The sequence below is a fragment of the Malania oleifera genome, chromosome 10, assembly GCF_029873635.1.
Source record: "Malania oleifera isolate guangnan ecotype guangnan chromosome 10, ASM2987363v1, whole genome shotgun sequence".
In the NCBI taxonomy this organism is placed as follows: Eukaryota; Viridiplantae; Streptophyta; class Magnoliopsida; order Santalales; family Ximeniaceae; genus Malania; species Malania oleifera.
Window position 1 is genome coordinate 34,527,349 of NC_080426.1, and position 25,836 is coordinate 34,553,184.

Consider the following 25,836-nt stretch of genomic DNA (forward strand, 5'->3'; position numbering starts at 1 on the left):
CTATCAAAACACATGATAAAAACATCCGGGGATGAAGTTGTATAGGGCCTCCTACTCTGCAACAGGCTGCAGACATCAAATTGCAAGGAGTGCAAGAAATGATGGGAGTGAGTCCCTACACTCTCTAGACTACCAAAACACATGATACAAAGATCCAGGGATAAAGTCGCATATGGCCTCCTCTACAACAGATTGTTGGATGTTAACTCTATTAAGGATTGCCAATTGCCAGCCAAAAAAAATGCTTCAATAAGGGAAGAAACTTTGGCTCTCCAAATACAATTAACACCGAAGAAATGGCTCTCTACCCACACATCCTCCCAAAAACAAATATGAAAGCCATCACCCAATTTATATTTCTCATGAAAGGAAAGAAAAAAAAGCACAAGTCTGTGAAATGTGTCTCCAAGAACCCTCAAGAGTTTCTCTTACAGCAATTTTACCATCCCAACTATTCTCTTGCAAGCCATATCTGCTTTTAATCACCTTATCCCTAAGGGAATTAATCTCCAGGGAAATGGTCATAACATGGTTACCTGGGTCCCACCCCCAAACAAACTGTCATACGGATTGCATGTCCTGATTCATGGGTCAATAGCATTCCAGATTGATAAGGATCAGGATCCAAATCCCCAAAAGTGGAGACCCAGATTTGTTAACCATTTTCAAATAAAAAGTCATGAAAGTATTCACAAATTTCAAATCATACAAAAATGTTCATTGCTGCTACAAAGTCAGCTACAAGATAGAAAGAAGAGAGCTTCTTGTGGCTGCGAAGCCTGCGACACAAGAAAAAAGAGGGTTTCCTGCTGCTGCAGACATGGAGAGAGGGAGAGAGAGAGCTGTTTGAGTGACTGAGAATTTTATTTGAGTCCAGCCAGTAATTCAACTTGTATTTAACTAATCAATCCAAATAAGTGGTTCATGCGTCCAAAATGTCGTAGTAAGCCTACACCGCCCCCCCCCCCCCCCCCCCCCAAAAAAAAAAAAAAACAAAACAAAGAATAAGGAAGCACGTATCTACTAAGTGGTGTGCATCGTTCCCATACCTGTATCACAACCTTAAATGCACCGTGCTCTAGCTAACTATGGTCTATAACCACTTTACTCACTAGAGCACTGTTTTTAGACACCAAATTATCAAGACCTAAACCCTCCTTGACCTTAAACCTACAAATAAAACCTCCCAACTAAGCGATTTCTCATCTCACCCACTACCAACGCAGGAAAAATAAGTCCCTCATAATCCTCTCCTCTTACCACCCCCAAGAATCCTAATTTTTTTTGTTGGGGGGAGGGGTCCTGAATCAATGCAATGCACCATCCAAAGAAAACAGAACACCTAGCCAACCATCAAAGTCATAAATACTTTTGATATAACTAGATCCAAAAAAGCTAAAGACCAAGGATTACCACTAGAGGAACCCAAATAAGTCATAGGCTACAACACCATGGCTTGCCAAAGAAGCAAGCTCTAAAATCCTAATTGAGCTCAAATAGTGCCAGCCATCCCAATTTTCTTCATGTTAATCCTCAGACAAGAAACCCTCTCAAAAATAAAAAGGAGTGTAAGAATATTGCAAAGACTTCCTATCAGCTTGGAAAATTATAGTAGCATGGAGAAACAGCCTCCTAGTCACTCCCATAGTAATTCCCTCAAAAAGTCTTGTTGTTTATGGTGTGGCTCTTATACTTCATAGGCTTATAAACAAAGGGAGAAAAACATATGGATGTGTTCTTGGTGCAAGGCAGCAGCAGGAGACTCGTCGACGAGTGCCCTGTGCTCGTCGACGAGTAGATACCGAGAGCTAGAAAATCCCAGAGCAGAAGACTCGTTGACGAGTAGGCTTCTTTGACTCGTCGGCGAATCCCTTGTACTCGTTGACAAGTGCGCCTGGACTGCAAGAAAATATTTGAATTTTGAATGTAAACGGTGTGACGGTTGGGGATTCAGAGGGAAGCCTTCAAGGGCTTGTTATATATGTTCTTCTGGGCATATTTTGACAAGTAAGAGAGTAAGAGAGGGGTGAGAGAAGGAGAGAAGATCATTGAGTGTGTATCTTTGATTTTCATAGTGAAATCTCTTACCGATTGCTCCCGTGGATGTAGGCTTTGCCGAACCACGTAATTCCTGGTGTTGTTGCTCTTATCTTTACTCTCTTTAGATTACTATGGTTGTGGAATGATTCTGTATTCATCATTGATATTGTTGCAAGTATATGTGTGATTCTTTTGTACAACGTTTATTCTGCTGTGCATTGTTGGAAGAGGCCCTATTTTCATCACAAGTCTCTATCCACAACCTCATCTATCTATTTGCTTAAAACATCAACAACAAGACAAACAAAAAAGGAGACAAATGGTCACCTCGTCGTGCTCCCTCAAAGCTGTTAAGTTTCACCAATAATAATGACAAAGGAAGAAAGAGACAAATTTCTCTTCTAATATACTTTCTTTGTTTTATCTGGGAAAAAAGAAAAAGTAGTAATGGACAAGCAACCCCGATCCAACTCCTTAACCTACCAATGAAGCCCTTCCTAAACCTTATCCAAAAACCTCAAATTGACTCAATAATATGCTTTTTAAAAATTGAGCTTAAAATTAGGGGTGCGTTGATTTTGGTGGAAACCGAAATAACTGACTGAACCAAACTAGTTCAGCCCAATAGGTTCGGTTTTATAATGAATTAGGTTCTGTTTGGTCCGAATTATCCTACCAAAATAAAATCAGTTCGGTTTTCGGGTTGTTCCAAACCACATTTCAGCTAGAACTGAACCGACTGAAATTTGCCAATTTGGTTCAATAGCCCAAGCCCCAAAGGCCCAGGCCCCTTTTTGCTTGTAGCTTCCAGCCTCACACCTTGATCACTTCAGCAGAACAATTGTGGCGAAAATTGGTGGAGGCCTTGTGGTGGGAGACAACATCAGAGATTCACATAGAGAATGAGGTCATGAGGAAGAGAACAAAGCAGCCAAGGAGAATAGGGGCGATACGCTTTGCAGATCTTGTCAGAGTAAGAACTCACTCTTCCAATTCGAATGCCCCATCATCTTCTCCGTCTCCAATTGATGTGGTTCGGTGGATCTGAATGCAGTGGAGAAGTGGGCCCTTCAGAAGTTCGACAAAGGAGGGCGATGGTACCAGATCTAGCTATAACCGCCGGTCGAAGCCTTTAAGAATTGGGTATCCTATGTTGACTCCAGTGCTTCTTCTTCTTCTTCTTCTACTCCCTCTTCTTCTTGATCTTCTTCTCCTTGTAGTTGTTAATTGCAAATTTCAAAATAGGTTGGGATGCAAGCAGTTGGGGAAGGTGCTGAAACCTTCAACATGCCTGCAACTATAAACTTTTGTTAGCCGAATTCAATTCCACATTGAATTTTGGTTTGGTTCGGTTTTTACCATAAAGAACCGATTTATTAGGTTCAGTTTGGTTCCAATAATTAAATCAGTTTGTTTCGGTTTCTTCTCCTACAAAACCAATAAAATTTGGTTCTTCATTTTTCCACCTGAACTGACTGATTGCACACCCCTACTTAAAATTAACCCCCTTACTCTCCCTCAAAACTCTTAAGGCTTTTCAATAATAATGATGGAGAGAAGAACAATCGATTTGATATAGCTTTTACAAAATCGAGCTTAAAACTAACCCCCTTACCCTCCCTCAAAGCTGTAAAGGCTCTCCGATTGATTATTATAGAGGAAGATGAGCAAGACAGTTCTCTCTTCTAATATACTTTCCTACTTTCTTCGTGTTATCTTTAATTTATTCATTTAAAAAAAAAAAAGTACTAGACAAGCAACCGCTAATCCAACTCCTTCAACTACAACCGAAGCCTTCCTAAACTTTTTCTAAAAAACTCAAATTGACTTGATAAGATGCCTTGTCAAAATTGACCTTAAAAATAAACCCCTTACCCTTCTCCTATGAACATCCTCAACCACCTCATTCACTTCAAAACAGCATCCAAAATTTGCAACATCTAAGGAAAGCACTCTAAGAATTAGTAGCATTCAGAACTAAACTCAACCTTCTTACTTTGTTCATATTATCTTTCATTTTTCCCTTTTTTGGAGGAAGCACTAGACAAGCAACCAGTAATCCAACTCCTTCACCTACAACTGAAGCGCTTCGTAAACTTTATCTAAAAAACTCAAATTGACTTGATAAGATGCCTTTTTAAAATTGAGCTTAAAAATAATCCCCTTACCTTTCTCCTATGCATATCCTCAACCATCTCATTCATTTCCAAAATAGCATCCCAAATTTGCAACCACCAAGGAAAGCACTCTAAGAATATGAAAGAGTAACACTTGAAAATGAACTCAACCTATTAGCAAGAAACACAGCAATAATAATATACACAGCCCGGTTCTAGAGAGCATTTTATTTTAGAGGGAATGTGATATTGCCACATTTTGTGGTAATGCTGTTATCACCGGTTCCTAGACTAATCTTACATTGCCATGGGAAAGAAAAGCTTTTGGACATATTTGTCCCAAGACTTTTTTCCCTTGGGACAAAAAAATCCCTGATACTATGAGCACGCCCGATGTGCATGATTTGCAGATTTTGGCAGTCATAAATGGTTTTTCAAAAGTTATTGCAGGCAAAAAATTATGGATAGTTATTCAGGTTAAATATGAGTAAAAAATAAGAAATATTAATTTATTAATATGCCCTTAATTGAAAATTTTTTACTTTGATCTTGAATCCATAAAAGGACTTCTTTCGAACAATGAGGGGGAAAGGCAAAATGAAAGCTAGGACCTCCTCTTCCTGCTTCATTTTCCATCACAAGACAAAGATCATGAGTGACCAGGTTGGATTTCAAGCTCAGACTCCAACATGTTAGTTCAAGCTACAGTGCAAGAGTGTGCGATAGGTGGCTAAATTTCTTGCATTATGACTAAATTTCTAAATTTTCATTCAAAAGCAATGAATGATGGAAACAGATTAAGCCAATCACAGTTACCGAGTAAGCTCCATGTTACCGAAAACACTTCTTAATGCACAAGCACTTTGAAGATGGATATTTGATAAGCATGATATTCACTTTAGGAATCTTTCCCAAAAAAATGCGACAAAGTGCTCTCCAATCACTTCTATTGGTAGGAAGATATGACACAACCATGGAAGATGAATTAAAAACTTCAGGTTCAACGAGGAGAATGTCATACCAAGGCCTCAACACCACCAGCTGCTGCAATAGCTTCTCGATTTCTGTCATCAAATGACAAATTCCAGAGTGCACCAGCAGCTTCTTGCCTGTTTGAATGAGTGGGCACAATAGTACTAATCAGATAAGCCCTTCAAGAAAAAAAAATTATCTAGCTTGTAAACACTAATGTTGAGCTTTCTTTTTCCTTTTGAGACTTAAGTTTATTTCTAAGAGCACACTGATATAAGCTTGAGTACAAGATCCTGACTACAATTTTTTTTAGGGTAAGTTTTTTATATAAGTACAAAATAAAAGAAAAAAAAATCCTAACTGCATTGGCATAATGTAATGAAGGATAAACACCTAAAGCCATATTTAGCATTATTTTCAATAAAAAATGACCACAAAATATACCATGATCCTTCAACATGCAGAGACATGATGAATTGTGCACACACAATTTCACAGAGAACTCCTTGTTGAAACAAAATTGTAAGAATGATACAAGCAGAAGAAAAAAAATACCATTTAATAATATCTTTTTCTTGAGGTTTTCATTTTAGAAGGGTCTTGAATGATAGAGCATTGGAGAAGCTTTCTTCTTTGCTTATTGTGTTGGTTGGTCACTGTATCTCCAATAGGGGTGATATTAGAATTTGGAATTGGGATTCTTTGGGGGGGGTTATTCTGTAAATCTGTCCTCTCTCATTTAGTTAAGGCTCGTGTGTCTTTCCTCTTTTCTGGGGCATATGGGAGGGGTAAAGTTCTGCTTTTGCTGGGTTGGTGACCCTTAATGGAGTAAACACCAACAATCTGCCGCAAAGTAAGAGGCTTTCTAAAGCATTGTTCCCAGATATGTATCTCATGTGTGGAAATAGATCTGAGGAGTGAGGATGCATCTCATTTGTTTTTACTCAGCTCATCTGCTGGGGGATTGTGGAACATTCTATTTGGAGTTATTGGTGAATTCTGTGTTTGTCCAAAATCAGTGGAAGAGCTTTTAACTATTTGTTATGTTGGTTTCAAGAAGTATGCTGGGAAGTGGAGGCAAGCTATTTGTGCTGTTCTTTGGGGAATTTGATTGAAAAGGAATGCTAGAATTTTTTTTCCCTATAAAAGTCAAGGAATCTTCTCTGGTACAGATTTTGGTATTTGGATTCTGTTTGGGCTTATAATGCTGGTTGTTTTAAAGATTGCTGTTCTCAAGATGTTAACCGAAACTGAGTGGCTTTATTAAGTTGATGCTGGTTTTTTTGTTTTTACCTCTTTTATTTTGCTTGAGTACTTCTTGTTCTCCTTCATTGTATTTTCTTCTCTTTTGTTGTCTCAATAAAGCTTCTTTTTCTATCAAAAAAATTAATAATAATAACATGCATGAACAAGATATTGGTTCTCTATCATTTTTCTTTTTTCAATTAAGCATCTTCACAAAATGAAGTACAATGCCTGAGAAGAACAAGATTATGCCTCAGACAGAAAGAAAAACAAGCAAGATCTAACAAAGATCACAAAAAAACAAATCACTTAGTAAAGAAAGCATTTCCTATATAATTCTTAAAGAAACATATAAAAGAAACAAAATTGCCCCTCTACCAGTTTGATCTCTTAAAGAGTAATTGATTATTCCACATAGTTTCAGGGCAAACATTTTGTCTAAGAATCAAAACATTTCCAAAAACAACTAAAAAACTTCATGAGCTTGGCCAACCCAAAGAGCCATGTGTTAAGGAGAGTGTAGGAATATATAGAAGGAATAAAACCGAGGGTTTCTACATGCTTGAACTTTAGATCCTTAGTTCCATAATTCTCATTGGACAACATATAACCCTCACAAGAAGTTCACCTTCACATTAGCTGTATAATGAATCCGCATATATTAAATTGCCACCTGTCCAATCTCCTTCATGACAATAAATTCAACTTCCCTAGTTTGCATATACCATGCACCATCCAAGAAAAGTTCATTTAAAAATCATTCCACAATAAAATCCTGAAATCTCAGACTGATTTTAAGGCCAACAAGAATGAGTGTCAATCTCTAATTTGGGAGTTCCGCCAAGCCCATGCATCATGGAAAAGGCAAAACGATCTCACCCAAATGTTTCCTAGAGGTACCACCATTGCCCTTAGGACCTAACTTTTCATCCAAACACCCTCAAGGCTAAATTTGATTTTAATAGAAGGGTTAACTTTAAAATGAAATGAACAAAGAGAAAGGGTCCATGTAACCAACCCCAAATAGTTGCAATAAAGGGATAGATGTTTTTAGCTGTTATTGATGCAGCCACCATCTTTGAATAATGACATGATGCTAGGGGCTATGCAACCAAATACCTTCCAGTCCCTAGCAATAAAATAAATAAAGAAACGGCTTGAATCCATGGTGATCTAGGCCTAATATGAAGCCAATACACATTATTTCCAAAATCTAATAAATTTGAGTCAATCTCCCTCTTTTTCACTATTCCCCACCATTTTCCTCCAACCAAACACACCAAACTAGCACTAGTGTAGAAACTATCCATAAGATTTTTCCCTTACATTAGGTCTGGTTCGCGGATTCGAACAAGATGAATGGAATAACTTTGTCAATTCGTATAGGAATATAATAGTCTGCAAAAAATAAAATAAAAAATGGTGGATCTATTCTAAATACCAAATTGATGTTCTCACGGTAAAACTTGGGAAAAATTATACCTGGCATATTCCACTGTTAGAATAACACCAACTTTTGCATGGTAATTTGCCTTAGACTTGCACCTTTTTTTTTTTTTTTGTAAAAACTATTATATTCCTATATAATAGTTATCCCATTCTCACCTATCCCATTCTGCGAAAAAAAAAGTAACAATAGTCTCACCAAAACCCCAAAACCAATTGATCAGAAACATGTCAATGCAACCTTAGGGGGCGGTCACAATTAGATTTAAACTAGAAGAGAAAACAGCTGAATCATGAAATGCAGAAGCATACAAGTAATGGAAGAAAGATTCACATGAGTGTATTCAATTAGTTAAGAACTTAAGATTGACAATGTTCTCATCTTTCTAGAGTTAATGTGAGGGCAACATACTAACAACAATGATGATTATATTGTCATCTTCCCAGCATCCAGCATCACTAGACTCTGAATCAAAGATGTTGCCCAAAGTCCAGATAAGGGCAACCAAAGTGGATATGACTGTGCAAAGGAATACAACGGTCCAAGAATATCCATAACTCAAGATTTTTTGTGAGGGCCAAAAGAATTTCCTTAACGCAAAGAAATTAAAGTCGCTTCAAACATCAAAAACTCACATTAAACATGCATCTCTTTAGACAGATTTAAGTTAGCGCATACAAGTTCTACATGCACCAAGTTTTTTTTACCTGTTTTCTTTAAATAGAAAATCATCTATATTAATTAATTAATAGAAGAAAACATTATGGGACAAGAAAAATGTCTGGACATTAAGAGATTTAAACTTCCCTTTCTTTTCTTTTTTTTCTTTTTTTTTTTTTTCGTTTTTCCCTTCTAGGACATTGGGTTCTTATAGTCATACGCTGTGTTTTAGTATTCAGAAACCAATATATTAAATTAATAACGACAGTTAGAAAACACATGCACAGGTCCTATAGATGACAAGATCAAAACAAAAAGGACTCGCAAATGAATGCATCTAAGAAACCTAAAAACCCTTGAAGTGACCTAAATTTCAAATCCAATATTAAATTACCTAACACCTTCATGAGAAGAACATGTAAGTTGCACAAGTGCTTCAAGAGCACCTGCCTCTTGTCCAACAGCGGCGTTGTTACTGTTACTATCCCCATGAGCAGCCAAATTAGCTAAAGCACGAGCAGCCTTGTAATATAACCAGAAACCATATCAATTAATCCCAGATATAAATGCATTTAAATGGATGCCAGACACAATAATGAATTGAACTTCACCATGAGATGAACATTGTTAATTCTCATGTATAGAGAACCAGATTGGAAATATGCAAGCATTTACTTTTAAGTGAATATTAAATACAAGTGCAGTTAAAATAATGCATAGTAAAACAGAATAAATATTTAAAAAAAAAAACTGGATGCTCATAACTACCAAGCCATATGCAGGCAAAAGACAGCAGCTAGCAAAATCAATAGAAAATAACAAAAAAAAAAATCTATGATAAGAAGAATGATTCTCATCATTGGCAATGAACACCTATGCCTGACACTAGTTTGGGCACATAAAATATCTGTCTATATAATATATGATCAAGTGTCTATTGCCGCACCAAAAGCTAAAGAAGTGGGAGTGCTAGCAAATCATATATACTATAGCAGCCGGAGCACCACAGTTTGATTTCGACTCGATCCACACCTCGAGCCTCTGCAACATGAGCCAACTGGTGCCATACCTTGGCAAACAATCACCATCAACAACTGCCTGGAGCTGGGAATCGAACTCATAACCCTGATACCGCTTGTAGGATCAAGCATCTGTCACTGCAACAAATGCTATAACTAATAGTGATAGTTCTACCCAAATTCTTTATGCTACATAAGCCCAAGCATCATGACTTGACCCGCACCCTGGGCCTCCATCAAGCTGGCCAACTAGTGTCATACCTTTGCCAACATTTAACTTAAATAAGAAGAAGAAATGTTGGACAGCCCACGTCTGCATTGAAAATATCCCATTCAATGCATGGGTGAAAATAATAATTACAGCAATCAATTTTATCCTTGCATACCATAAACGTGAGACATAAAGGCATTTTAAAGTGGGAGTTGCATGTGATCCCCCGCTCCGACAAAAATATCAAGACAACAGAACACATGGCACATTCGAAGGAGGGAATCACCACAACTTGGTCCCTAATGAGGAAATGTCAACGTGAAAAACCACTATATCAAATACACTTATCATATTTGACCATAAGTGAAAAATAAAACAATGTAGTAGCCTTCATACTGATTTCAACTGTATCATATTCTAAAGGCAAAATACATATGTTGAGTAGGTGTGACATGCATGTGAGCCTCAAACTAACACAACTTCTCAAGCCCCATGACAGAACATCTGACCTATTCTTAGAAAAAAGGATAGAGTTGGCACGACTTGGATCCTTAAGGAGCAGAGCAATGCTAGATATCCCAATCACTCTTGCATCAAACATGTCACCACTGATACCAACTATGCCAGTCAACACTCCACACTACAATGCTAGCAGCTGCAGCTGCACCAAGCACTGTACTGCCTAATATTGAACTTAATATTATGGAAGAAAATCTATAACAAATAGTGACTTGACACACACCCTGGGCCTCCATGCCGGCCAACAAATGTCACACCTTAGCCAAAAAATAATGCTTATATGATTTTTCCATATTTCAATTTTATTCTCAAATACCATAAATGTGGAATATATCTTTTGGCTGGTGTTACTTGGATGGCAGGATGGATTCAGAAAATGGATTCCTCCAGCATGTTTCTTTGGAAGATATATAGTGGGATTAGCTGGCTTTACTTTCTTGATCATCTTGTATTTACCTTTTTGTTTAGTTGCTATCATATTGTCTTCTTTTCAATCAGTAAAAAGAACTTCATTAACAAGGCATCAAGGGGATGCCAAACCCAGAATAAAAACAGAACAAGGATCAACCACCTGCAGGGTGTCATTAAATTCGAGAATTACATTATGATTGTTCACAACCTGCCCACTGTGCCAGCTGGAAACAGTAGCAACTCACTGATCTTTGGTAATCTAAAGCAGCATAACTATTCCTTTGCAGGCCCTCCTGGTTCTTTCCTTCCAGCATGCCAATATATTTCTTGATCATTATTTTTATGGATATGAATGAAACCTTTGACCTCCCAGACATCAGCACAAAGAGATATCCAGGGCAAGAGTAGCTAATTGTTAAAATACCATATTTTCCTTAACAAGCTATATTGATTAAAATTTAAATGTAGGACGCAATGGTACATATATCGAAGGTATTCCATTTTTAACACTAGGTGCTAGTTTCTACCTGCTCCTGCACTCCCTCAGACTTGCAGCTCCTAGCAAGCATTACTAAAGCATGTACACCACCTGCCAGTGCAACCTCCATGCTACACTTATCATCAGCTGCCAAATTTGCTAGTGCCCCAGCAGCACGCTCCTAAAAACGCAAAAGAGAACCAATTCCCAACATACATTAGCATAGCACAGCAGCTCTGATTGCAAGTGAGTAAAAAATAGCACATGACAGTTGAGGCAATATATAAGCAATTAAATAAGGCATGATACTAAATGCAAATACCAGAACTCCATCACCGCCAGATGACCATTTAAAAATAAGATCAACCAATGCTTTCACACCACCAGCCTCCGCAATGGCACCCTGATGAGAAACTCTCATTTATACCAGAAGTAAAAGCATATGCCATATAAAATTAACAGAATATAATGCAGCATAGAAAACCTTGTGCTCTTCCCCAACAGAAAGATTCCAGAGTCCTCCAGCAGCCTCTTCGGCAACCAACCTGTTCATAGACTTTGCTAGACCAGCAAGGATATTGATTCCTCCTTCTTCAGCAACAGATTTTGCAACATTAGCATTTACAGCCAAGTTTGCTATAGCCTACGCATCTCAGGAAATTGAACACATTAACACAATTTAAAAATTACAAATAAATATATATATATATATATATATGCTCACATAAAATTAGTGATCCCACCAAGAGAAGTTAATTGTGCTAAAGTAGGTGTTCATGAGCACCCATATATTAACTACACCTTATCAGTCTAATCAAACCAATTTAAAAAGATTAGGCTCATACACTTGAAGTTAAGCTCATAAGTCATAACACTAAATTTCCTTTACTATATCTTTACCTTTGCAGCTTCTGACTGAAGCCCCTCCCTCCAGGATCGCGCAAGGTCCAAAAGGAGGCGTATGCCACCATCCCGCATAACTGCTTCCGCCCTCCCACAATCAATACTAGCATTTTCATCATCAATGACAACAAAAGTTGCAAGTCCAGTTGCTGCCCTTTCTTGGACATCCTCTTGTGAGCTCTGCATTAAACTGAGCAACAGTGCTGCACCTTGCTTCAGCCAGAAATTATCCAAACCTTGTGGATTACTCTCAGCTATACGCAAAAGAGTGTGGGATAAGATCCATTCAAGCCAAGCCATCATCTCATCCAAGTTCTTATCCTTGCTATTTGAATTCCGCCAGTCTGTAAATACATTCCTCTCCGTCATAGTATCCGCAAGTAAAGAAGTTAATCCCTTGAAAATATCAGTAAAAAGGGCAAGTAACAATTTCCCTTTATATTTGTGATGGGCAACAAAGTTAGAGTCATCTTCGAGATGGTGACAATTCAAGGCACACAAGACCCGCAAGCTCTGTGATGATGAGAGCAACCTCAGAACAGCACTTGGACCAACATCAGTCCTTGAAACATCTAACCCACCCAAGTTAGGCAGCTTACTCCAAAGGTGTGAAACTGAACTCCACTTCACATTTGATGTCCCAGCAACTGAGAGGAATCGAACTGATAGTAAATTTGCCAATGCCATCTCATCAACTTTCTGACAGTCCATGAATCCTACATCAGTCAAATCTGAGCAATGCTTAGCCAAAGCATTAATGGCATCTCCATCAACATCCTGAATGCCTGAAAGCCGGAGTTTCCTTAATTTAGGACAGCAAAGAGCAATCGATTTGATAGCATCGCCAGTAATCCTTTCACAAAAATCTGGTCCAAGTTGGAGGCTCTCAAGCACCTCATGACGAGCCGCAATGACCGAAAGAGTAGCATCAGTAATTTTACGACAGTAATCACCACTGATTTCGTGCAAATTCCTAGCTTGAAGATTTATAATAGCATCAGCAGACTCAGCACCACGAAACCGAAGCTTCTGAAGATTTGCACACCGAGATGCAAGTGAAGCTGCTGTAGCAGCATCACATTTGTGGGCACGAAGATCCAATGTGCGCCACAAACATGGAGATATTCCCAGAGTCCTCCATGTTCGACATGTTGATGACAAGCTTGCCCGGTCACGATAATTCAGACACAAAAACAGCTGAATCACTGTATCATCAGGCAAGCTGGTCCAATCCACCAGCCCCTTTCGCTCTGAACTCAAGCCCTCATCCTCAATTTCAATGTAACTTGGCAAAGCCGCCTTCTCCTTTCCCCGTCTCGCCACCTTTCTCCGTACCCTCCGACTCATATCTCAGCCAAATCACACACCCAAATACCAATACCCTTTAGCCTCAAATACCCAAATCTAAAAACCAGTAATGGAACACATACATATCCAGAAACCAATGCCCTTTGACCTCAAAAACCCTAATCCTCAAACAAGTAATGTGATTGTAATACAGACTCATACAAATAGCATATAGCACATGGTATTATAGAATCATAATATACAAAAAGCCAAGCCAACTATTTCAAAAGCCGATAAAATCACAAATCACAACTGCATTACAAAGGTGGGAAATCAATGCCTCTCTTGAACCGGATAGCTTATTCTCTGTACGTTTGAGCCTAAACCCTTGAATCTCCAATTTGCCTCGCATGAAGATTGCATTGATTGATTGAAGAAGCGGAAACAAAGCTTTGGCGGGGGGATACAGAGACGAGATGGAGAAAGGGAGAGGGGGAGACAAAGCTGAATGAAGGGTTTCAGAGCTAGATGGAGAGAGAAAGATGGAAGGGACCAAAGCCAAACCCCCGAAGCCTTTATCCGCCCTCTCCCTTTCTCTTCTTGTGCTTCTGCGCCCCGAATGTGAGAATTTGAACAGACAGGGAAGAAGAGGGCGCAGTGGGGAAAACGGGAAGAGAGAACTACAGGTTTTGCACTTGAAGAGATTGGAAATTTGGAAGAGAGATTGTCTGAAACCACAGCCCACCCGGCCATCATCAATCACCCTCCATTTTATAAGGAGGAAAGGGTTTCAACTTTCAAGTATAATTTGACATGATCTTTTATGCAATAATGTTGAAATAACAAAATTACATCACCCAACAACAAAATTGAATAAAATTCATTTGGATTCATGGAATAAAAATAAAACAAAGATTAGAACAATATACAAATATGAGCAAATCAAAAATCAAGATGAACACAAACATATTGGTCAAGATTTTAACAAATGAAATTTGAAACATATCATACACCGCCCAGGGACGGCAACTCATTTTCAATTAATGAGACATTAATCGTCGAAAATACTAAGAGGGTATTGAAATTCAGTAATCATCAGAAATTTCATATATAATAACAATTGTACAAGAACAGCAGCGCAGATTTTGAAGCTCGCGATTGTTTATTCTGTTTATGCATCATGTTTACCATTTTTGTTAGCCTTAAAATTTAAACAACCAACGATTTTAAGCAAGTTACCACATTCAATAAGTTCATGAGAAAAATATTATACATATATAAATTATTTATAAATCTAGTAATAAAAAAGAACCATGAAGCTACTTCAGCTCGTCTTTTTCACATAAAATTGAAAGGCCACATTCCAGTAAAATGAATTAAAAGAAATTTTCTATATAAGAAAATTTCACACTCTTGAAGGCGCCTCCTTATCCATTCAAATTTGTAAAATCAAATTGATACCATTTTAGCAGTTCATTCCCTTCTTCATAGAATTCAAAATATCATGTTTGCTTGACAAATCAATGACTCAATTGTCCATTTTATATCTATGTTTGCATTATCCTCCCCCGACCCTTATAGAGAAATTTATTAAAATTTCAAAACTAAAAAAAGTTATTAAAATATTTATCATTTTTCAATTGTCATTTAAAAAAAATAGGATTATAATTGGAGAATCAAAAAATGAATTTTAAAATTATACTTAAGTAAATAGTTTTCATTAATTTATATTTTTATAATATTATTTTTCAATTTGCATTCATATTGTTCTAACCATATTTGTTAGTTGTTATTTGATTCAAGGACAAAAAAGACCATGCATTTTTTTTTTTATTTTATAATGCTTATCAAACATTGCATACTTTTAATATTTTAGTTTTTAATTTTTTATTTCTTGTTTTAGTTTTTGATTTTTCTCCATAATTTTTGACAATGATATCTTACGCCTTGTTTGTTTGCATTTTAATTTCCTCCTGATAATAGTTGGACTTGTAATAGTCTAATAATACTTAGCATTGATTAGTGGGAGATCACATCATAGTGGGGCGGATTTGCTATTGTGGGCGTGATCCAACTGACAAATTTGTCATTATTCGCATGACATAACTTGCCCTTTTTTTGTTTTTTCAAACTAACATTTCAACACATTAATGAAATGGTACTGACGTTGTGCACTAAAAGGAGGTCAACCAAGTTGGGTCTGACATGCCACGTCTCGTAATCTAAATGTTAGGTGTTGAGGCACGTGGAGGCACCTGTCTTCCGTGTAACTTTCCCATTAATTGAGTACAAATGTTATTTTTAGTAGCAACTAAATGCAATGACAAAGTTCATTCAAAAATATATTTTCAAGCCATTCCATGTAAAATATATAAATACTTGTTAAGAGGCACTATTAGCAGTTAAAAAATACCATTGGCACCATATCATTTTTAACCTATGCATAAAATGAAAATTTTGCGCATTTTCACTTGTCATTTAATGCAATTAAAAATAAAAGAAGTGCAATTTGTATTTTTTTTTTGTTTGGGAATGTCGATAGTATCTCCCTTTCTTTCAAAGAAAAAAAATATCTTATGTTTATGATGCATACATAATTATATATATTGTTAGAGTTGAGTACATATTAGAGTGCTTCAAATTAAGGGAGACTCTTGCCCCAACTAGTTGTGAGACGAGTTCTTCCATTTTATGCATGATATCAAACCAAACTAGGTATATTATAAGGGTGGCTTAAGAAGTGGGCCTTAGACTAACTCATAACACATGGACAGCACGCTACCTCACCAAAAGTATATAGGAGTTGAGCAAAATTTAATTTTAATTTTAATTTTAATTTTTCTTCTTATTTTGAATATTTTGTCCCTCCAATATTTAGATTTTAGTAACAATTTTTGCAGTTAAATATCTTTCAAGTCTAGAAGGATGTTATTGGAGGATTTGATTTACACTTGAAAAATGATTTTTGGATTAAACATGTTTAAATTTATGGATTTAAATTAGCAACTTTCTAGATTTAAGAAATCATTTTTAACTATTAATTCTTAGTAATAAGTAGAGATACATAATTATTTTTGCATTTGAGTTCAGATTAATTCTTAACCCCTAATTTCTATAATTACAAAAGAGCCCCTTTTAGCATTTAATCACACAATTTCTCTTTGCATACTTCCTCCTACAACAATATATTACTTCTAATTCTCTTTTATATCTCCACTAATTTTTTACTTTGAGTTTGTTGCGGGATAAAAATGGTGATGACCTGCAAGACTGCTTTCCAACTTTTGATGACCTGAAAAGGGTGAAAGCAAAACAGGCTTGGAGGACCCAGGGTGTTCTCCGGGGGATCACTCCGATGCCTAAGTAGGGAGAATGCTTCTAAGAGGTTGAATGCAAAAGTAAAGGTGAGTTAAGAATGGATTACCTTTGTATGCTTGCGTCCCCCTCTTTATAGTGGCGAGGGTTGACCATTGAGGTAATTCGTCATTATGATGCAGAAGCGTGGATCGCTCTAAGGTCATAAAGTGTCAACATGTGTCGCTCTGGGCATTTAAGACGCCAGCGTGGATCTCTCCCCTCTTTATTGAGTTGGAGCTGATTGCTCTCACCAGAAGGTTTGACTTCGGGAGTGATTGTTAGGTGTTGGCTTCCTTTTATCAGCTGATATAACATATCAGTTGTCCCCCCTTAGTTTCGAATTTTCGAAACTTGTTCTTGAAATTTCGAACTGGGATCTCCTCTCTCTCTCTCTCTCTCTCTCTCTCTCTCTCTCTCTCTCTATCTCTTCTTTTTTTTAGTGTCAACTGGTTCGAGTTGGTTGGACTCCCCTTTGGCTCTACCGAGCCAATTCATGTGTCAAGCCAATGCCACAGGGGTTTGGCTGGTCAGAGCAGGTTAGGCTCTCATTCAGCTCTACCAAACTGGTTCACATGTCTAGCTGCCTTTTGCCAGGCTGATGACACGAGGGTTCGGCTAGTCCAAGTTGATGCCTGCTGAGCCGATGTCCGGGTGGTTCAGCTGAGATGCTATTGCTGAGCTTTTCTTCACGGCAACTCGTGCCGAGCCATTTTCTGCCGAGATGTGTTCTTGGGCATTTGTTGCCGGGCCGTTTGTGTCGAGCTACCCCCCATAGCATTTCTTGTCGAACTATTTCAGTCAAGCTGCTCTTTGTGGCATTTTTTGCTGAGCTGTTTGTGCCGAACTGCTGCCCATAGCATTTCTTACGAGCTATTTCGGCCAAGATGCTCTTGGTGGCCCTTCTTTCCAAGCCGTTTGTGCCGAGCTACTCTTTGTGGCATTTATTACCGAACTGTTTCGGTCGAGCTGCCCTTCGTGGAATTTCTTGTTGAGTTGCTCTTTGTGACATTTTTTTTGCCGAGCTGCTCTTCATGGCATTTTTTGCTGAGCTGTTTGTGCCGAGTGGCTCCCCATAGCTTTTCTTATCGAGTTGTTTCGGGCAAGCTGCTCTTTGTGGCATTTTTTGCCGAGCTGCTTCCTATAGCATTTCTTGTCAAGCTGTTTCGACCAAGCTGCCTTTCGTGGCATTTTTTGCCGAGCTGTTTGTATCGAGTTGTTTCGGTTGAACTGTCCTTCGTGGCATTTTTTGCTGAACTGTTTCGATTGAGATACCCTTTGTGGCATTTTTTGCCAAGTTATTTGTGCCAAACTGCTCCTGGCGACATATCTTGCCGAGCTGTTTTAGTTGAGCTACCCTTCGTGGCATTTTTTGTCAAGTTGTTTGTGCCAAGCTCCTCCTTGCGGCATTTCTTGCCGAGTTGTTTCGGCTGAGCTGCCCTTCATGGCGTTTCTTGCTGAGCTGTTTATGTTGAGCTGCTTTTAGTGGCTTTTTTTTTTTTTTTTTGCCGAGCTGCTTCTGGCGGCATTTCTTGCCGAGTTGTTTCGATCGAGCTGCTCTACGTGGGGTTTCACTTGTGGTTGCTTCTACTTCGAAAGCGACTGCTTCTGCTCCGAAAGCGAGCATGGATGGGGTTTCACCTATTGCTACTTGTCAGGTTGTGTGGTAAGCCTAGATTATAGACGGGAGCTCATCCACCTATCTGCCCTGTGACGATTCGAGTCGCATCCTCAAAATGTGCAGTATCATATGGTTCATGTTCTCCACTTAACCATTGCTCTAGGGATGCACAATCGATGTGACTAGAAGTTTTATGGATAGGTCAGCACAAATTTTCTTAAAGCGCTCATTGTCAAACTATCTTCCGTGGTTTGTGACTATGGCCCACAAGATTCCAAACTGGCAAACCACCTACGCCCACACAAACTGGGTGATGTTTTGCTCGGTTATGTAAGCTAGGACTTCAACCTCTATCCACCTAGTGAAGTAATCGATCGCCACCAACAGAAACTTCCTTTTCCTAGTCACTTGAGGCAGTGGTCCCAAGATATCCAGTCCCCATTGGGCGAAGGGACACAAACTTGTTAGGGGGGAGAGAAGGCTGGATGGCAGGTGTGATATTCTAGCGCACCGCTGGCACCTGTCGCATCGTTTGACTATCTTGATTACATCCTTCCTCATTGTAAGCCAGTAGAATCCTTGTCCTAGGGCCTTGTGGTCTAAAGCTCTGCTGGCTAGATGATTTTCGCATACTTTTTCATGAATTTCCTTTAGCACATATTCTCCCTCTTCGGTACTTGGGCACTGTAGGTATGGCAGTGTTAGGGATTGCCTATACAATTCTTTGTCTACGAGTGTGTACTTTGTCGCCCTCCTCCTTACCTTTAAAGACTCTTTCTTGTCCTCTGGTAGGGATTCATCGTGAAGGTATTGCACCAGAGGAGCTCTCCAATCCCCTTCGCTGACTTTAGCTACCACCAAGTTAACACTAACCTCCTCGTATGATGGTTTCCCGACTCGTTCTAAGTAGATGGCGTTCTTCCAAGTTGGCTTCGTAGCTGAGGCTAATCTTGCCAGCGCATCAGCCTTCACGTACTCCGCCTGTGGCACGCGCTTTATATCAAAATGAGCTTTTGGCTAGGTATTTCTTCATTTTCTAATCCTTAGCCTCAAACTCTCCCTTCACCTGCTCCACCACTAATTGCGAATCACTTGCTACCTGAATTTGTGCTACCCCCTGTGCTTTCGCCAAGCGCAGCCCTGTTAGCAGGGCTTTATATTTGGCATCATTGTTTGTTATTGAGAACTCTAATTTCAATAAATATAGCATCTCTGAACCATCCAGTGCCGTGAGGATTGGCCCTACTCCCCTTCCGACCGCGTTAGACAACCCGTCCACATGTAATGTACAACGTCCTGCTAATAAAATAAAATATTTTTCCCTAGTTTTAAAACCAATCTTTAACCTAAATAGTGGAAGGCCAATCATATAAAATAAATCCACACATAATACAATACTAGAGTGACAAATCAACCCACGATATACAATCATCACTGTCCTCTCAAAACTATCCTTACTGATACCAAGAGTTTACAAAAACATGCCACCCAAAAATACTCACTCTCAAAAAGGGCAATACATCAGCCCCTCTACTTGTGAGCCTGCTCCGCTCGCCTAGCTGGTTTACCTGAAAAAAAATTCAACACTAGGATGAGCCAACGCTCAGTAAGACGAAACATGTTATTGCTAGTGTGTAGCTACTGAGTTATATTTTTTGTATTAATAATCTGATTTAGAAATAATATCATGAATAATTGAAATTGTAAATGCTGGTATAAATAACATATATTAAAACTATATAAATTTACTTCTTATAATACTACTACTATTTCTGGAAATCTACTTATACTTATAATATCTAAGAAACTTTCCTAGATGGTTGTATGTTATGATTTAACCCCTCATGACAGGGTTGTGCGGCCCGAAGGCGAGACCTATCCTGGTTGGCCTACCAGGGTAAGTTAACTGAACTCCAACAGTCTGATCGACCCCTTCAATCCATATCTAATGGAGAGCCTGTCCCGACGTGGGCACGATCGACCTTATACCACTTACTATCTGAGTAAAGTGGTTGCACTCTGAACTGAATATCTGTAGGTACGATACCGTGCTCTACTGTCTGATCCATTAGGGTCTGATACTATATAGGTAACTGATATCTATAATATACTATTTTTATTGTGGTTTCTAAAATAATCATAACCCCATAGAATTTATCTGAAATTCTAAATAAACTGACTAAAAATCTAATTTCTATATAACTAAACTGTTGTCTAAATATCTGTTTATTGGGGCATTATGGTATTGATAAACGTGTTATTCTGAAATTACTGAAAATGCATATTTCTGGGTATACTGTACACTGAAAAATTCGTCATTCTATAAACATGCAAATATCATGGTATTATCAATAACTATAAACACGGTATTCACAAATTCTATAAATATAGTACTATTCTATTATCAACTCAAGGCACACAAATAAATATTAATATTATCAGGTTCTAGAAATTGTAAATATATATAATCTGAATAATAATTTGGTAAAAACATATAGTTCGTACTAAAATCATAAAAGGGTTTCCTAGCATAGCATATTTCCCTTACCTGACTACTAGAAAGCCCCTATGGTATATTGGTCAAATACCCGCAGGGCTTCCTACTAAACACCCTGAAAACAACATTTGTCAGAACATAATATCATTATTTCTTTGTCTCCATCATATCCTACAACTGCCAGAAGGCCAAAAACTGAATAAAAGGTCTTACCCTAATTCTGGGGAGAAATTTAACCAATCCCACCAACAATTTGCCCTAGCAGACTTGAAGAGAACTCCACCAGGAGCGTCGTGGTGGCCTCAGATCGTTGATCTGGCGAACAACAGGGCCGAAATCGAAAAGAGATGGAGGAGAGACCATAGGAGAGAGAGAGGGTAAGATTTGCGTTGATTTTTCTACGATTAAACAAAGTTTAGGGCTATTTATACTGCGGCTTTCGTCGACGAGTCACATCATCTCGTCGACGAGTCTAATAGGCAATTCGTCAATGAACTCTCCCTTTCGTCGATGAAATTCAGAATCGCCCAAAACATTCTTTTAGTATCTTCTCGTTGATGAAACATGCCCTCGTCGACGAGACCCTCTTGTACCCTCGTCGACGAATCCCTAATGTTCGTCGATGAAGTTTGCTGCCTCCTTCTGTTTTCGTTCCCATTTCCCTCCCTCTTTATTATTTAAATAACATTATTCTTCGAGTCGTTACACAATGTCCATACTTTTGATTTCTCTACTGTTTCGTCGGATTGTTCAGCCATGAAGTCAGCTAGTACCTGAGCTTTGATGGCAGGCTTTGGCTGGTATTGTATGTCGAACTCTCCTAACACAATCGACCACCTCATCATTCTTCTCGAGCTCTCTAGCCATTGAAGGACCTGTCTCAACGGTAAGTTTGTCAATACAATTATCTTGTGGCCCTGAAAGTAAGGTCTCAACTTTTGAGCCGCACAGATGATGGAGAAGGCTACCTTTTTTGCTGTGTTGTAATTCATCTTAACTCCGCTCAGCACTTTGCTAGTGTAGTATATAGGTTTGTGATGCCTTTTTTCTTCTCTAACTAAGACTGAGCTAACCGCATATGGAGTTGATGCCACGTATAGGTAGAGGTCTTCTCCTACTTTCGCCTTTGTTAGTAGTGGGGGGGGGGGGAGCCAAGGTACTACTTGAGCTGATAAAAGGCTTTACTTTGCTCCTCCCCCAATTCAAATCCCCCTTTCTTTTTCAGCGCCTTGAAGAAGGGTAGAAGTTTGTCTCTCGAACAAGAGACAAATCTGTTGAGGGAGGCTATCCTTCCTGTCAAGATTTGGATCTCCTTCTTTGTTCAAGGGGCGTTCATCTCCAGCAACGCCCTTATCTTGTCAGGGTTGGCTTCTATCCCTCTGTGCGTCACCATGAAGCCTAGGAACTTCCGTGTAGAGACATCAAATATGAATTTTGAAGGATTCAATTTCATTTGATACCTACGCAGCAAATCAATTTGAGGCGCTCCCTACCGATCTTCATTCCCTCGAGCACCGACCAAAATATTATGTTAGTCGAACTCCCGTTGTCTATCAACACGCACCTCACTTTGTAATTAGCCGCCAGAAAGGAGACTACTAAAGTGTTGTCGTGTGGTTGTCGTATTCCTTCTTCATTTTCGCTATCAAATGTGATAGCATTGTCTTGTTTTTGTCTTTTGCCGCTTGGCTCCCTTTTCTCCTCTTTTGAGTGCCTCCGCTATCTCCACCACTAGTGGATCCTCCAAAGATCATAGCGATTTCTCCTACGATTTGTTCCTCTTTCTCATCCCTGTTTGGTCTTTTCTGCTCATGAGCTTCCCATTGACAATCCCCTTTCTTTATGAACCTTGACAAGTTTATATGAGGGTGTTCGCATAGGTTAGGGCCAAGATATGTACTCTTTCTTTCTTATGTGCATCAACTCATTGGTTCGTGATGCGTTTAGGGGTGTATAAGTGGGGAACTTACTGGTGTGCCCTCTCGCTTTAGAGCTGGCATGCAATGTGTTGTTCTCCTACCTCTTCATGGGTTTGTAAGGTTCGCCAACCTCTCTGCTACTTTTCTTTTTCAACTCAATCCGATTTCCTCTTGTATCCATCATCTCTTCCAAGTTGACATACTTCTACACTCTAACCATCAGTTCTCCCATGTCAGCTGGCGGCTTCTTTCCCAATGAGTACATGAAATTTCTCGGCTAAAGGACCATGGTCAAAGCTACCAAAGCCACCCCCATGTCCAAGTTGTGGATCTCCAAGGTTGCAATGAGGAAACGGTGTATAAACTTTTTTAGTGCCTCCCGTTCCCCCTGAATCATACTCGTCAAATGAGCCGATGTTTTGACGATTCTTTAACTACTGAGGAAATGATCGGTGAACAGTTGCTCCATCTCAGAGAAGGAACCGATTGATCCAGGTCATAGGGTTCGGTACCAATCTCAGTCACTACCTTTAAGGGTGGCTGCAAATGCCCGGCACATGATTGCATCAGGTGCGCCCTACAATTCCATCAACACCTTGAAGGTGTTCAGATGATCGACCGGGTCAGTCAAATCCTCGTACATTTCAAAGGTCGGCATTTTGAACTTACTAGGCAGCAGAACCTCCATCACTTCTTTGGTGAACGGCTGCTTCGAGGATCTTAGAGAGGCTTCCCCATAAAAAGGGTTGGTTCGACCCTCTTTTATCATCTTTTCAATTTGATCTATCTTTTTAATCCTTTCCTCTAGCTCAGTCGATCTTTGCTCGTTGACTCCTATGTTGTTTGCGTCTTCCACCTTCTTAGTGAGGTTAGTTTTTTCCTCACTCTCCTTCAGTTTCTATGCTTTCTTAGGCAAGTTGGGGCTAACCAGGTGTTGGCGGGAGACATGCTCCTCATAACTCTTTTGATGTAAGAGTAGGTTGAGTATATCTTCCATCTTCTTTTGGGAAGCTTCCATTCTACTTTGGAAGGTGATAAATTCTTCCCTGGTGACCCCCGAGTGTTCTACGGGTGTGGAGTGAATGGACTAGGGTGATTCTTTTCCAATGGCAGAGCAAGAGCTTGAGCCATGAGTGGTTGTCATTATTCGAGTGTCAGAGGTTGAGAGCAAGATGAGCACCTCTAAGAAGCCAATTCCCATAGACAATGCAAACTATTGCAGGATAAAAATGGCAATGACTTGCAAGACTACTCTCCGACTTCTGATGACTTGAAAAGGGTGAAAGCAAAACAAACTTGGAGGACCCGGGGTGTACTCCGGGGGATCATCCCGATGCCTAAGTAAAAGGATGCTTCTAAGAGGTTGAATGCAACAGTAAAGGTGAGTTAAGAATGAGTTACCTTCACCTGCTTGCATCCCCCTCTTTATAGTGGCGAGGGTTGACCCTTGAGGTAATTCGTCATTATGACACAGGGGCGTGGATCGCTCCAGAGTCATAAAGCGCTAGCATGTATCACTTTGTGGGTTTAAGGCACCGGCGTGGATCTCTCCCCTCTTTATTGAGTTGGAGCTGATTGCTCTCACCAGAAGGTTTGACTTGGGGAGTAATTATTAGGTGTTGGCTTCCTTTTATCAACTGATATATTTTGGGCATATCAGAGTTGAACTTGGATTTTGTTCATTAGCTGCTAACGGTTTAATGTGCATAGGACATTACAAATATATATATAGTGTTGAAATAATAAAATTATATCACTAGTGAATACAATTTAGTTGGATGCATGGAAACCCCTACAAGAACAAAAGAAAAATCAAGATAAACACACAATCATGTTGATTAAAATTTTAAAAAATAAAATTTGAAACATAATATATGTGGGAGAGATTAAAGTTTTATATAGACTAAAACAAACAATATACCACAAAGAATTATAGATTCATAATATACAATAAGCCAAGCCAACTATTTCAAAAGTCAATAAAATCACTAATCACAAATGCATTACAAGGGTTGGAAATCAATGCATTTCTTTAACCAAATAGCTTATTCTCTATATATTTAAGTCTAAACCCTTGAATCTCCAATTTGCCTCGCATAAAGATTGCATTTACTGATTGAAGAAGGGGCCAAAGCCAAACCCCTGAAGCCTTTATCCGCCCCTCTCCCTTTCTCTTCTTGTGCTTTCACGCCCCGAATGTGAGAATTAGAGATGACAGGGAAGGAAAGGGTGCAATGGGGGAAATGGGAAGATAGAATTATAGGTTTTGCAATTGGAGAGATTGGAAATTTTGAAGAGAAATGGTTTGAAACCACAACCCATCTAGACATCATCAATCACCCTCCACTTTATAAGAAGCAAAGGGTTTCAACTTTCAAGTATAATTTGACATGATTTATTTTTATGAAATAATGTTGTAATAATAAAATTACATCACAAAAGAAAAAAAATTTGAATGCAATTTATTTGGATTCATGGAAATCCCTACAAGAATAAAAATAAAACAAAGATTAGAAAAAATATAAATATGAGCAAATCAAAAATCAAGATGAACACACAAGCATAATGGTCAAGATTTTAACAAATGAAATTTGAAACATATTTTACATCACAAAGATAAAAATTTTTTAGGTTAGGCACAATAGCTCATTTTCAATTAATGAGACATTAATCGTCAAAAATATTGAAAGGGTATCGAAATTCAATAATGATCAGAAGCTTCATATATAGTTATAGTTGTATAAGAACAATAGCGCAAATTCTGAATCTCATTATTGTTTGTTCAATTTATGCATCGTGTTTAGCATTTTTGTTAGCCATGAAATTTAGACAATCGGAAGCAAGTTACCACATTCAATAAGTTCATGATTGTTGCTACCAAAAATCGAATAGCTTTTGTGAATCGTCCTTTGACCACGAACACTTAAAAAGAACCTAATGTAGATAACTTGAAGGACCCACGGTGTACTATGGGGGCTTAGCCTAAGTTAGGAACTGTGGGAGGCTTTAGGTTGTAACACTAATAGAAAAGTGAGAGTAAGAATAAGATACCTACATCCTCTTGGAGTACCCTTTTATAGTGGTGGAGGTTGACCCTCCTTTAATTTAGCATTTATGGGTGCATTATTGTGTTTAG

The 25,836-nt window shown here is 38.7% G+C and overlaps 1 protein-coding gene across 1 annotated transcript in view; it reads right to left on the reverse strand.

Moving 5' to 3' along the window:
• The window catches only part of LOC131166962 (protein ARABIDILLO 1), a 29,879-nt gene extending 15,313 nt beyond the window's left edge, over window positions 1-14,566 (reverse strand). The window contains exons 1-6 of the mRNA XM_058125657.1: window positions 12,020-14,566; window positions 11,604-11,762; window positions 11,442-11,522; window positions 11,169-11,300; window positions 8,876-9,003; window positions 5,179-5,266 (exon numbers count right to left, since the gene is read on the reverse strand). Coding sequence (XP_057981640.1) covers window positions 5,179-5,266; window positions 8,876-9,003; window positions 11,169-11,300; window positions 11,442-11,522; window positions 11,604-11,762; window positions 12,020-13,369 — 1,938 coding nt within the window. The 5' untranslated portion in view covers window positions 13,370-14,566. The remainder of the gene's footprint in view (window positions 1-5,178; window positions 5,267-8,875; window positions 9,004-11,168; window positions 11,301-11,441; window positions 11,523-11,603; window positions 11,763-12,019) is intronic.
• Window positions 14,567-25,836: the final 11,270 nt, after the last annotated feature.